We start from the raw sequence: 14,297 nt of genomic DNA on the forward strand, positions 1-14,297 counted from the left end.
TAAATCAAACAGTTTTGACTCATATTTGCTTTTTTTGTACCAGGTAATGTCATTAAGGCCCGTCATCAAACCCAACTAAAAATGAAACCCTGATGTTTCAACTAGTGATCCATCTTTTGAGGAACATAAAGGGTTACAGGCAGTTCCACAAACCTCTTCATCTCTGCCTGCTGCTTCTCTGTGTAACCATTTAATTGTAATAGCACATAAAAGACTGCTATGTAGGCTTTTGGGTTTGGAAAGATCCCTGTGTAGTGTATGCATGGAGCCTTTAATCAGATCCAGTTTTCAGATTGTTTGTACATGCCTGAAAGATGATGTCATGTATATGACTACATCCCTCTCAGGGTTTCTTTTGCCAGAGTGTGGTGGTGAGCTGATGTCAGAACAGACGCTGCACTGCTGGCAGCAGGTTATGGCCCTGTTAAAAGTGGATTGGGTGCCTGGGGGATGGGAGTTAAAAGACTCGAGTGTTTCCATTTTGTGAGAATAGAAAAAACAAGAACTTTATGTCATGTCTAGTAATAAGGAGGCAAATCCAAACCTAAAATGAGGATCTGAGTTAAATACATGGTTGTGTTCTTATGTAAGTACAGAATAACTGTTGCTTTAAGCACTGCCTCCACATGTGGGGAAAATAGACCAGCTTCTATTCTGTCTTTATTTCAGGTTCATGTGCAAAAGCTCTAGTATGTAGGAGGCTATGTTTAGGTTTAAGCGAGGGGGTTGGGGGACTGTCGATCTGAAAATGAAGCCTTAAATGAGATATTTACTAGTCATCCACAGGAGCTTAGCTTGTAATCTGACTGCAGGGCTTGTATGGCCATGTTAAACCCATGTTTGTCTTTTCATAACTGAAGACTTGATGAGCTTTTTTTTTTTTTTGTCTGGAAACATACGAACAACAAACAGTCATCCACAACTAATGAGTGCACAAACAATATTCAATTAAGTTGTGTACTTTTAACAGGTTTATTTAGCTGTAATGTTGCATTTTAGTTTTCCATCGGAATAAGAGCTGCACTGTGAACAAAGCTTTCAGACATCCCTCTCTCCCATGACCTCATGCACTGGTAAACAAACGCTAACTGATTACAACAGACAAGATGATGGAGAGGTCACTTTACTGCACTGGATCAAAAAAACAAACAAAGAACTTGCATCATTAGTTAAAGGAAAAGGGAAAAGGTAAGCTTGCTGGACTCAGTTGACTCCAGTTAATTTCCACTGTTTAAGCTTCTCAAGGTGCAGGCTGGCTCATTATCAGGACAATGAGGGTATTGATGATTTTCCCTAAACACTGCCTGTCTGATACCTGGCAGGCTTATGTAATAACTCAAACAGTGATATGACTGAAGACAATTACTGGTAATTTGATTGGATTTATAAAATCCTGAAGCTGCTATGTGAGAAGCTCATAGACACTGCAACTGATCTAATCATCGGGGAAAAGGTAGATAACATGTAATGTATTAGCCAGTGGTAGTGGATAGTGGATATCTGTTTCTCTGTGAGTCACTGGAACTTGTGAGATTAGTTCATATGAGTAAAACTAGTGTCCCATTTTGTAAGCTTTAAAAGGCAGCCATCTTTGAAAGACATCACAATTTAGTTTTCTTCTTTCTGAATGTTAAAAATAGTAAGTTATATCATGCTCATCGTGTCAAACACATTTAGCAGAGTGTAGCTGTTGATGCACTCCCTGTTCAGAGTGGGAAATAACAAGCAGTGATGTCAGATAATTGCTTGGCTGTAACAAACAGTAAATGAATTTAAAGAACAAGATCAGAGCCATGTCACAACTTTACATTATATGAATTAGTACTATGCTGTAGTTAACAGAACTGTCAAATGTTCACAAAATCAGTGGTTGTTACATACTTATATATGAACAATCCTCCAGTTTATTGTGCAAGCAAATCAAACCAGCCCCACTGACTCCGTCTTGAGAGGTTGCGTTCGTGCCTTTGAGGAAATGTGTAAGCAAGTAACATCCATGGGAGTATATGAGATGTAATATGTCACAGCCTCTTTATTTTACCCAATTTAATTGGTATATGTGATGAAGTTTTTAGGTTAACTGGTGGTGGATGTGCGCCATCTGCTGGGGGAAACTATTAAGGACTAGCGACAGATGCAATATAGAACAAATCCAGTAGGGGTCAGTAAAACTGCTTTATTGAAGAAGAACTTGAGGATGATGTGTTTTAAAAGACAACTCTTGTGTTTATTAATAGGTTAACACTCGACGATTTAATTGGTGCAGAATTTTTTAAATTCGTGTGTAAAGGCAATGTGGAAATAATCACATATTAAGTCTTGTTTTATTTGACAGAATATTAACTAATAATTTTAAGTCTTTTGAAACACCTAAACTAGTTATGGGTTGAATCTTTCTAATAGTTAAACTAATAATGAGGGTGATTTGGAGCTGCTCACAACTTCATTTCTCAACAAAACCCGTAGGTGTAGTTGGATTAGGATGATGACTGTTGTCATGGTTACACCATGACAGATGACAAGCGGCTGATCTTTCCTCTTCCTCTTTTTATATAATCTTGCCCTTGTTTTACTTCAATTGTCCCTTTATGTAAAAAAAAGAAAAAAAAAAAGGCTAGGGCTTACAAGTGATGCAATCGGATACCTTCTAACATTCTTGTTTGTTTGCAAAAATAATATTTAAATGTGACTTTAAATATATTTACAAAACATGCACACACTTTTTTGTTGTATATTCCCATATAATGCTTTATTACTAGAGAGACTCTTGTGCTACCCTTCATAATAAGCAGACCTGTTCCTATTAAATTAGAAGAGGACTAAGATGTGCAGCAAATATTACATGAGAAGCTGAATGATTTGCAGTTCAATCTAAAAAGTGCCTTCTTGTATTGAGAACATCATGTATTATTAATACATTGAGCTCCCTCTTTCTGTTCTCTCTGTACTCTTACATAAGTTTAATGACCTGATTTCCATTAGAAAATGTCAGACAGAGATTGCCACAGCACCATTTTTAACCAAGAGAGAGTGATTGGATGAATAAAACCATTCAGAGATCATGAATCTACTTGTCGCTTCCGTGTGTTTGTCCTTCATTGAATTTGGTTTCATTGAAGTAGATTTTCCTCATTTAAAAGTGGCCCCTGTGGGGCTCATATACTGTCAACAAAACATATATTTCATGAAAACTACATTTAGACTACTTTATATAGTTTTGTTATCAGTGCCTAAGATAGCCCTTGTGGACATAAATGAACTTTCCTAAATCCCAGCAGCCTCACGAGTCCACCACTTTGTTTTCTGAATAACTATGTCCAATAGGAATTGTCCAGATGGCAGCGACAGGAGGCAGTGAAAAATTCTACTCACTACTATATAGTTATGAATAGATGCTGAGACAAGCACTGCTCTTTTCATATTATCATACTGGCACTTCTATAACTCTATTTTTCTTTAATTGTTGGAATTTATCATGTTATTCCTTCGTGGTTTGTCATAAACTAATTTATGGCCTACTTCCTCGGTTGCAACATCCACAAAAGCCACAGGTTACTATCTAACAACAGCATGATAGGAAGTTTTTATTTCACTTTCAGTGGAATCTTGAAATTCTAGTTGTTTTATGGCTATGAATTCTATAAATAACTAAAAACTGATAATATGAAAAGATTGATCATTTGTGTGATTTTTTTAAATTGCCATTAGTTCTACACGAATCAACACAACTATGTATTTAAAAAAGAGAAAAAATGCCCATCAAATTTGCCCAACACTAAATAAAGCACAGAGCTAAGCATATTGACTGAAGGCTATTCAGAATATCCCTGTAGATGGGGCTGTTTAGGTCTTTATGGTTCTCTTTGTCATGACGGACATCACTGATCTCGATTTTTGTTGTACTTTATACTTCACCACCAGCCAGACCAGACATCACATCCATGTAGCTCTTCCTTCCATTTCAGTGAAAGACTTTCTAGCTCAGAGAAATAAACAGCAACATAATAACCAAGTACGACAGAATACTGGACTATGTATCATATAGGCCGTTCAGTATATTGCTGATGTACTGGAAGATAAAATACTTGATTTTCTGAATACAACAATTTTAACTTTTTAATTCCTGCAGATGTGAATATGATTAGTGGAAATTACTTTTTGCTCACAGTCAATTCCTCACTTGGCAATTCCTCATTTTCCAGCTTGGGAAACTCCCTAATATAGCTGTATATCCTGTGCAGTGTGTGGATAGTGGAAAATGCATTGTCTTTGTGCATGGCAGGTCATGGGACTGTTAACCAGCCTCCAATTACAGATGCCACCCAAAGCTCCACGTGTCACATGCAGTGGACTGTGGCCACAGATGCTTGCTAAATGTTTCCACTAAGTGTGACATTTAAAGGCCAGACCTTCTTTATTCTTTGTTTTTGTGTGGTGTGGTTTACTTTTGATGAATAGCACACATCATTTAACGAGAGCTATTACTGTATTTTATTATAGTTTAATGTAGTATTAGGGATAATTAGCACAACTGAGCCCTAATCCTACACTCTTCAGTGACCATTTCTTTTACAAGTTTGAGTACACAGAACTGTACAGGATTACAACATTTAAAAAGTGGCCGAGCAAACATAAACAATACACTGTATATTCAGTCTAATAATAATACAGTACGGTCATGGATTCTGAGTGGCTGAAAGGCAGAGGCAGTAGCACACTTTTCCCTATTGTCAATCCATTTAATATAGAGCAATCAGAATTAGGCTAAATGTAGTGCCTGCCTACATGTGCTACATATACTGAAGTATATGTATATGTTCAGTATATGTTTTTGTGAAGCAACTGACTAATTACCTGTGGTTTTATATTATCTTTGCATTGCTAACATGTTTCTATGTAACTGAGAACTGCTATGGTTTAAACATTAGCAGTCAAGGTGTCATCAGGTGATACAACGTTGACATGCCAATCTCCAAAAGCAATCGCTGCCCCCTGACATCCTTATTCAATTGTCTTGGTGACATCAAGGCCGATGACGCCATGGACAATCATTTTTAAGCTTGATGAACTGGTAAATGCTTTTTTAAAAATCCAGTTTCTATCATCTTTGTCTTTTATCAAAAGTGAATTTTTTTTAAATCTTTTCATCTTTTGGAACAAGTTGTGCACGCTTTTATTTCTTCTTGACTGGACTACTGCAATGATCTTTATGCAGGCATAGGCTAACACACACTTTCACACTTGCAGTTAGTCCATAACTCTGTGGCACGACTTCTAACTGAGACCAGAAAACATTAACACATCACCCCAATTTTGGGTCTTTTGTTTATTTTATTTTTTCTTTTTAGCTATTTCATTAGGTATTTTAAATTGTTTTACTTGTTTTTTATTTTTATTTTTATTTTAATGACATAATTATTAATTACTTTAATTACTAATTAAAATTGAAAATAATTAAAAATTAATAATTACTTTTTATTTAGCAATATCTGACTGTGCAACATTTTGGAGACATTCTGGTTATAAAATGTACTTTATAAATAAAAGGGATTGGATTAGACTGGATTATATTAAATACCTAAGGTTGATTAAAAAAATGTTGATTCCGAGAACTGTGAGAAAAAGGGGCCAGGTCATTTAAATTGGCTTATAAAACTGCCATCAGTAATCATTGTTTAAACTTTGCCTTTTTCTAGTACCATCTATTACTGTGTGTGATGTGATAGAGTATAAAGTATTCCCATTTTTTGAGATTTTTCTAGCTTTTTAATTTATTTAACTTTATTAAATTCTTTCTCATTCAATCATTGTACTGTAGATTTTAACGCTACATTTTTCATTTTATCTTTTAAAATTAATTTATATTTTTTCCATGAGCAATTTTTATTCGTATTTCTAAGCACTTTCAGCTGTAGATGTTGAATGAATTGCCATTTTAATTGTTGTGATTTATTTTTTCTTAATTTCTTTACTTGTGTTTGTATTGTGAAATAAATTTGTTGCTAATAAAGTTTTTGAAAAGACTTTTATTGTCAAAACTTACCGGAAACTATTAACTGCTTTCTTTTAAAATATTTAAAATAAAAATACACGTTTGTTTATATGCAAAATCAGCATAAAATTTAATGTAGATATAAAATAATCAGATCGTAATTAAAACATTTAGTGTTAATGATAATTTTTATGTTCATAACCATAGACATTATGTACATCATTATGTTATGTCAAATATTTTGAAACAGTAACCGGAAGTTGTATGTTTGTCATTTCTTCTTTACGCTCAAACGTTGACGTTTTTTACGTCAAACATAGCGGATGTATGAAAGCGAACTGTGAGGTAATGGCTCCTAAACATGCCTTTTCCCCCCCTGGGTTAAAATGAAAACTATGAGCTGGGATGGAGCTGTCCCCGCTGCCTGAATCAGCGAGTTAGTTCCTCTGTAGTCAGTCAACCGGAGCGTTAAAATACACAGGTAAGCAGGCTCTTTATTTATTCAAGAGAAGATGGCGGAGTTCTCACCCGTCTTGCCGATACGGGATGGAGGAGGACGATATGCCCAGCCCATCTTCCCGCGGTCCAGGTCCGGTTCCGAGTCTGAAAGTGAGCTGTCCCAAAGCCTGGCCCGGACAAAGATCCGCTCTTACGGGAGCACGGCCAGCGTCACGGCCTCTCTGGGGGAGAAGTACATAGAGCATCGGGTCACTCACAGTGATACTCTGCAAGGGATTGCCCTCAAATACGGTGTCACGGTAAGACTGATGCTCTAACATAGCAGCAAACTGTGGTCCGATATTTATCTTGATAACAAATTGTAATAAAATATTAAACCACTTGGGACCGCTCCTGTCTGATAAGAGGTAACCACTGCATTAGACTAGCATTCATTAACGTGACCACATTTAATATGTGGCCATTGAGAAGTCACAACAACTTGCTTTGATTATGTTATAAAGTCAGTTAATGGACTTTTTCTAGTGATCAGAAATGGCTCTTTTAACTTATTTGCACGTGGTTTGGTTACCATAGTTAGCCTAGTTAATTCAGTACCCTACAAACTCACAGGAAGTTGCAACAACACTGTTTTTTTATTCACATTCACACAGTAGAAATAGACTGTTCTCTCTCTTTCCCTCTCTATTTATTTGTTTGTTTGTTTGTTTAACTCTACCAGAGCTGGCTACTCTAGAAACAGTAGTAGTTTTGGAATCACACAAAAGTTCAGCAGGACAATTATCACTTTAACAATGTATGAGTGGGATACTGCCATTCCTCTACACCAGGGATGCCCAAACCTTGTATAGTACCATATATATAGTATAGTACAGGGTAAAAGGAAAATTTATTTCTATAAATATATCATAAAGTCATTTATACTTTTAGCTAGAGTTAGAATAATAATGTCATTTTTTACATGTTTTTTTGTTGTTGTTGTTGCTGTAATCCGCATGTGCCAGATGGAGCAAATCAAGAGAGCCAATAAGCTGTTCAGCAATGACTGCATCTTCTTGAAGAACAGCCTCAACATCCCTGTGGTGTCGGAGAAACGCTCCATTTTTAATGGACTGTCTCTGGAGTCTCCTGATGGGGACAGTGAAGCAGCATGCCAGGAGGCAGATACACCCTATATTATGACGCAGGATATTGAGGGACCCTCGCCGCCCTCTTCCCCTTCCCCTGAGGACTCCAAACCACCACAGCCTCAGACTCAACCAGAGGAACTGTCAGCCAAAGACTTCTTACACAGACTTGACTTGCAAATTAAACAGTCAAAGCAGGCTGCGCGCAGGCTGAAAGAAGATGAAGAAAGGTGAGGTCTTTAACAACTGACTGCCCATTGACTGCTTCTTTGCTGTGTTGAGGGGTACGCTCTTTCACACCACTCGATATACACTATATACACTCACTGCAAGGAATACTTTTCTGAATTTGGTTCACAGATAATCACTTCTGTAATTTCTTCTGAAAAAGGGATTTTGCCATCTGACAACTTTAAAAACTGATTAGATACACAGTAGACAGGAAACAACTAGCATTGGTTTGATTAATGTGTTGAGTTTCAAATATTTCCATTTGATTTGCATAGTTTTAAAAAAAAAAAAATTCAACCTAAATTTTGCATTTATAAAGAAAACTTTGGACCACAATATTAACTCTTCTCCAGCACACCCCAGAGAATCTCGGTGGGGTTGAGGTTTGAACTCTGTAGCTAATTCATGTTAGGAAATGGCCTCTTGTGCCCCCTGAACTCCCTCTTAACATTGTGACTGACACAGATGAGTCTTTGCATGGTCATTTTGGAAAATGCTTGTTCTGCCAGAGACGAATCAAAGCTCTGATGGGAGAACCTGGTTAGTCTCTATATTGTAGTGACCTCATCTTTTTGAACATATCACTTTGCTCAACCTAAAGCCCCATTTCTACCAACTGGTTTTGGTTTGTGTCGGATGATTCGGTTCAGTAAATCCTGATACGTTTCCACAGCAAACTGTTCCTTTAGCCGTTAGCGCATTGGCTGGATAGCGATAGATGTGTCAGATGTGTAACAGCTTGATGTCACAGCTGTGCACCGCCTGTACTGAATTATACCGAAGGAGGATGCTACACAGAAACAAAGGTGGGGAATGGCTGACATCCAGCAGTTTTCTTTTTTTTTATGGCATGCAGCTTTAAACACAAAACAATCCACATACCTTTAAACAAAGGGTTGTTGCTGCATTGTTCATAGTGCTAGGATGCACAGGAACTTGATCATACTTTAAACCAGTCAGCGGGTTGCAGCATGTCAAGCACCAACCCTTTTGACTTGGATTTGTAGGATTGGGTCCCAGAAAAGCATGACAGGTGAGATTGGATATTCTGGCACCCATCCTTTATTTTGCCTGTGGGAATGCAGATAAATGCATCCCGACTGGTTCCGTACTGACTGGGACCCATTGTCAGAAACGGGGCTTAAACCTGAACAGCTGATGCAACCCTAGATCATAATGCACACAATTTAGCTTGTACAGTAATCACAAGGTGTGTGTGTGTGTGTGTGTGTGTGTGTGTGTGTGTGTGTGTGTGTGTGTGTGTGTGTGTGTGTGTGTTAAGAAAAGCTTGTGTGTTTTGCTATTATTTTGGTGTTACTGCTTCAGCATCTTTCCCCAAAAGTCCACGATCGCAGCTCACAGATCGGGAAAACAACTGAGACCATTCCAGCAGTAAACTTAAATATTTAGAGTTTGGTGGATGATGTGTGGAAATTCTCTCTCATATGGAGGGATGGAAGAAAAGAATCAGGGTTTTTTCCAGTCTGCCAGAGTCAGATGGGATGCTTTGCAACAGTCAGGCATGTAGTGGGAGATTTGGTTTGTCACAACATACCTAGCTTGTTGAGACAGGGAGCGCTCTCATGTCTGCTCAGCAGTGAAGTAGTAGTGGATGCCAGCAGTTGCCCATTCATATAGAAAAAGCTTAGTTGATACTATTTGCTTTGAGAGGACTGAGTCACACTGCAGCTGATACCTCTGCAGACTTTCAGTTTTTTCCACTTTAGGCTAATTTTGTTCAGCTCATGCGGCTATTTTAGGAATGGATTTAGTTTCCCCCGTAGCAGCTGTCACATTATTTTCCCTCTTTTTTGGCATCAAGGTGATATTCCAGTTTTGGCTCTTACACCAGTTCTTCCATACACTGGCCATCCAACACAAAAGTCACACTCTAATGTTCTTTTGGACTGCCGTCAGCTGTGATTACAGCACGCATTTGCTGTTTGGATAAGCTTCTGCAATGTTGCAGGATTTATTTAATTCCAGTGTTCTGTTCATTTTTCACCAAGATCTTATGGTGATGATGGGAGAGTCTGACCACGGCACATCCCAAAGATTCTCAAGGGTTCAGGTCTGGTCTCTGAGGTGGCCAATCCATGTGTGAAAATGATGTTTCATAGACATGCACTAGGTAGGCATGATGGCTTCATCACTTCATCTGCCTCTTCTCTTACACTGATGCACGCGTGACTCTGGAACAGAGTCAATCTGGAGTCGTTGAACCACATCACCTTCTTCTGTTGCTCCAGAGTTCAGTCTTTATGCTCCCAGTGAAATATTTTTTTTCTGTTTAGCCTCACTGATGAGCAGTTTTCTTCAGGACAGCTGTTTAATCTCAATCCCTTGAGTTTCCTTGACATTGTGTTTGTGACAATGCTCCTACTTTCACTATTAAACACAACCACAAGTTCTACTGCATGTTTTTTTTTTTTTTTTTTTTTTTACCATTTTATTTCACCAAATGTTGAAGATCACGATCATTCAGATTTTTTTTCCCCGTCAGACAGAGGCTTCCCTCAATCCCTGCAGTTTTTAATAATGCACTGGACATATCTTAACCAAATTTCAGCATTCTCCTGTTGTTTTTCTTTACGTGATCCAAATTTAAAATTTTCTTAAATAGTTGAACATCTTTTCCATAACTGGATGTGTCTTCCCACGTGGTTATTTAAAGAAACAAGAAGCTAATCATCAACTTTTGCCAGATGAATGCAGTAATCATTTAACAGGAGGATCGGACCTATTTGCTTGGATAAATCCTGCCTTTTTTTCCCCTTCTTTTTCTTTTGGACGGGCCATGAATATGGTGGTTTGAACTTGTTTTTCCTTTCCAAAAGAATTCATGGTGGATTAAATTAAGATAAAAGTCATTGTTCTGCTGGTTATGAATTAGATTTTGACTGAGAGTTATATTATTTGTTTTCCAACTTGCAGACACGAGTGTTGGTTTGATTCTGACCACATTAAAGGCTGGTTTGTAGAGCTGCCACATCTATAGACAAACAAGGGCTGACTCCATAGTTTCCACATAGTCCCAGGGTAAATACAGACAGCATGCCTTTTTGTCTTCCTGCATTTTGATAAAACAAAACCTCAAATCCTTTTTCAACTGAACTATAAGGAAAGTAGACCGCTGGATCCTGCTTCCATCTTATTGTAAAATCTTAGCTTTCTTTTACGTCTTCAGGTAGCTCTGGTTCATGGTCATTCATAACGCTGTAGCAGATGATGATGATGATGACGTGCAACAGAATCGCTTCAGCATCACACATGTGACTGAAAACATAATTAGGCTTTTTCAAAAAAGATGATGATCAGCAGAACAGCATTTTTCTTCTTTGGCCAAAAAAAGGCAAAGAGCATAAACCTGTGCTCTCAGTATCGTCTCTTCTCTTTATGTCACAAAAACTGCAAGTCAAAGTTTGTACAGAAATTGTCAATTCTGCAAGTCAGCTTTAAGAAATTATAGTCCAATTTAAAAAGCAGCAGCTGTGGGTTTTTTATGGATTTCCCACATCAACCTCTATTTGTAGGTCCTTACTTGATATTTCGGCCAGGTTCAGGTCTGAACTTTTGAAAACTTGAACCTTTTTTCCTTAACCTATTCTTTGTTTAAAAAAAAAAAAAAAATCATGATATTTTTAAGTGTTTCTCCTTTCATTTAGTTCATGGCTGTTCAACTTGTTGGTATAGTTCATTAGTGATAATAAGCAACTGTGACCAAAATGTACAGACCATGATACTACCAACACTGTGTTTACCAGAGGGGATAAAGTACTTTTTACTTGAATACAACATTGGCTCCTAACAGAATACTTCTCCTTTAACCAACTCTCTTTTCTTTTGGTTTCTATTTTTAGTGCATCGTGGAGGGGTCGGCGTTCTTTTTGAAGAGCAGCTGCTTTCTCCCATGCAAACGTTAACCTGCTTTCTTTGTGCCTTGTGGACACACCTTGTTTGAGGACTTATCTTTGTTATTTGATCTCTGCTGCTTCAGTGGTTTTGAATTTCCCTCATTTGTACACAGCCGGTAACCGAATAGACTTTTGTTGCCTGCTTCTTCCAAAAGGTTGCAACTCTTTTTTTCCACTATTTGTATGAGCTTATCATAAGCTTCTCTTTTATTTGTACTATAATGGACTCGTACTAACGTCTTGTGGAGGTCAAACTTCACTACATTGCTGTCCTATAATTAAAACAGGGTACCCACTCACACTTTCCACTCTATCCATTCAGTTGGGCATGAATCTTAACAGAGATGAGGTCATTTTAGATCATACACAGTATGTAAATGAACAAATAGGGTGATTTTATTTAGGCGTTGTGTGAAAATCAATATGTTTGTAAGAGTAAAGACATGTTTATTCTTGTTTTTTCCCCTAAAGTTGCTTTATTTTTTTCCTTCTATCATGGTGTTGCATGTTCTCTATTCTTGTTTCTTTAAATGCAGACTCTTCCCTTTCTTTCCTTCTTTGTCACCCTGAGGGCAGAACTCCTCTTCTACTCACCTTTTACTGTGGTTATATGATAGTGCTTCCCAATAGAAGCACCCTCTTGTCGAGCAGATATAAGCCGTTCCTTTAACTGCTTTGTAAAAACTCGCTAAAACAGCTTTTAATGATACAATTATGTTTCCTTTTCTTCTGTTCTTTTTGTTGTTGTTGCACACTGCAGCTCAAAAGTCTTGGAGTACAACAGATTTATGTGGGATTACACAGACTTACCGTCAACATTCAAATAAATAAATAGACTTGGAAGCTGCTGCATCATCAGAGTCTCCAGTAAGGGATTATTTGGAGACTTAATTTGCGTTGAGCATGATTTTTTTTTTCTTTTTTTTAAATGGTTTAAAATATTGATCTTCCCTCAGGATATTTGTTAGAGTAAAACCCACTACTCTTTCCGTTTGAAATCTTTCCTTGCATCTCTTTTTGATTAATTTGCCATATTTCATCCTTTAATCAATCTGAATTCTCAGCCAGTTTCTCTGCGGCTTCTGAGGAAAAGTATATTTCTGTTTCTTAACGGGACAGTTTGCATCTTTGAGATGTCTTTTTGATTGTTGTCCATGGTAGTTTACTTCTATGAGATGCTTGGGTCACTTTTCTGTATGGAGGAGTCTCCTGCTGTGACCGAGAACAATAACCGTTGGGTTAGCCTCATCTATTATTTACACACTCGCTCAGACAGGTGACCACTGTATGTGCAATTTTTTTTTTTTTTTTTTTTTAATAAATCAACTCACTCATTGTCTGCCTATTTTCTATTTGCAGGAGCAGTGAGGAGAACTACACAGCCCCCAAAACATCATACCAGGAGATATAATGGAGCAGTCTGTTCACACACGCGCATACAAACATAAACACCACCACAACCTTGTTGCTTTTTTTCTTTTGTCTTCTTGTGTTTATCATGTTGAACGTGTCATTTTGGCCTTTTTATTTATTGAAATGCAACTCTTATGATGTATTTTATGATTTCTGTTTTGTACAGTTTTACTGGGCGTCTTCAGCACATCTGCCCATATACACAGCATTATGCTTGTTAAGCTGCTGTACAGAACACACCTGCTGCATAAGTGCTCACACACTCGCTTACACTCTTACACACACGCACATACACAAAGCGCTAAGCATTTCCAGAAGGATTAGCTTGTTGTTAACTGCTGCTGATGCTCTAAATCTCCTTCTAGAAATAGAATCATTGGAAACTATATTCAGGCCTTCCTCATCAGTGTTTACCCTGTATGAGCAAAACCCCAAATGGAAGGCGAACGGTGGGTTTTGTCTCACTGTTGCCTCATAAGAGTTTGTTTTATTCTGTTACCGTGGGCAAAGAGCTCTATTTTTGAAGCGTGAATGTATTATTTATGTGTGTGGAAAACTGTATGTAACAGTTGTTTTATTGTGCTTTCAGATTCTGTTGGTTTTATTTGGGAGAAATAAATATGTCTTTGAAACAAACGTCAAGCTCTCAAGACTGTTTTCTAGATGTCAGCTATTGTTGATTTGTTGCCACAGTTAAGAACACAGGTAAAGAAAAGGCAATGGTTTAATTGCTCTTATAACTTTAGGAAAAAAGTCACAAATATTTACAGTTAAAAATACTTCATATTTTGCCTCTACAAAGATGGAAATGTTTGACAGAAGAGACATGCAGTTGATGGTTCATACATTGCCCCCTAGTGGGCTCAAGATGTATTACAGCAGAACACAGTAGAGGAGTACAAGGCGCACACACATGATACACCATACATATATATATTTTTTTTTGGTAAAAAGCAAGAGTACATTAAGATTTTACGTACACACTGGAAAAAATATAAGCTAAGACAGGTTACATATAATGAGTATAATTTGATAAAAGTTTACTTGTTGCAAAAAGGTTTTGGAAAGAGTGGTTATAACAAAGCTAGCATCATATTCCCATAAGATAAACTGTCCTCTGGAGTCAAGTTGGGACTAAATAATTACATCATGTGTGATGAT

The 14,297-nt window shown here is 37.4% G+C and overlaps 1 protein-coding gene across 1 annotated transcript; it reads left to right on the forward strand.

Annotated features, from left to right (window-relative positions):
• The first annotated feature begins 6,325 nt into the window (after positions 1-6,325).
• Positions 6,326-13,714, forward strand: lysmd2 (LysM, putative peptidoglycan-binding, domain containing 2). The gene is made up of 3 exons (XM_079242808.1): positions 6,326-6,750; positions 7,456-7,808; positions 13,083-13,714. The coding sequence occupies exons 1-3, from the start codon at positions 6,505-6,507 to the stop codon at positions 13,132-13,134; spliced, it is 651 nt and encodes a 216-aa protein (XP_079098934.1). The 5' UTR covers positions 6,326-6,504; the 3' UTR covers positions 13,135-13,714.
• Positions 13,715-14,297: the final 583 nt, after the last annotated feature.

Source organism: Telmatherina bonti (assembly GCF_933228915.1).
Source record: "Telmatherina bonti genome assembly, chromosome: 1".
Classification (NCBI taxonomy): Eukaryota; Metazoa; Chordata; class Actinopteri; order Atheriniformes; family Telmatherinidae; genus Telmatherina; species Telmatherina bonti.

Bases quoted from the DNA above. Each gene is read 5' to 3' on its own strand.
- lysmd2 (XM_079242808.1), top strand. From the start codon at position 6,505: ATGGCGGAGTTCTCACCCGTCTTGCCGATACGGGATGGAGGAGGACGA. The intron at 6,751-7,455 runs GTAAGACTGATG...CGCATGTGCCAG, and splicing joins CCCTCAAATACGGTGTCACG to ATGGAGCAAATCAAGAGAGC. The intron at 7,809-13,082 runs GTGAGGTCTTTA...TTCTATTTGCAG, and splicing joins CTGAAAGAAGATGAAGAAAG to GAGCAGTGAGGAGAACTACA.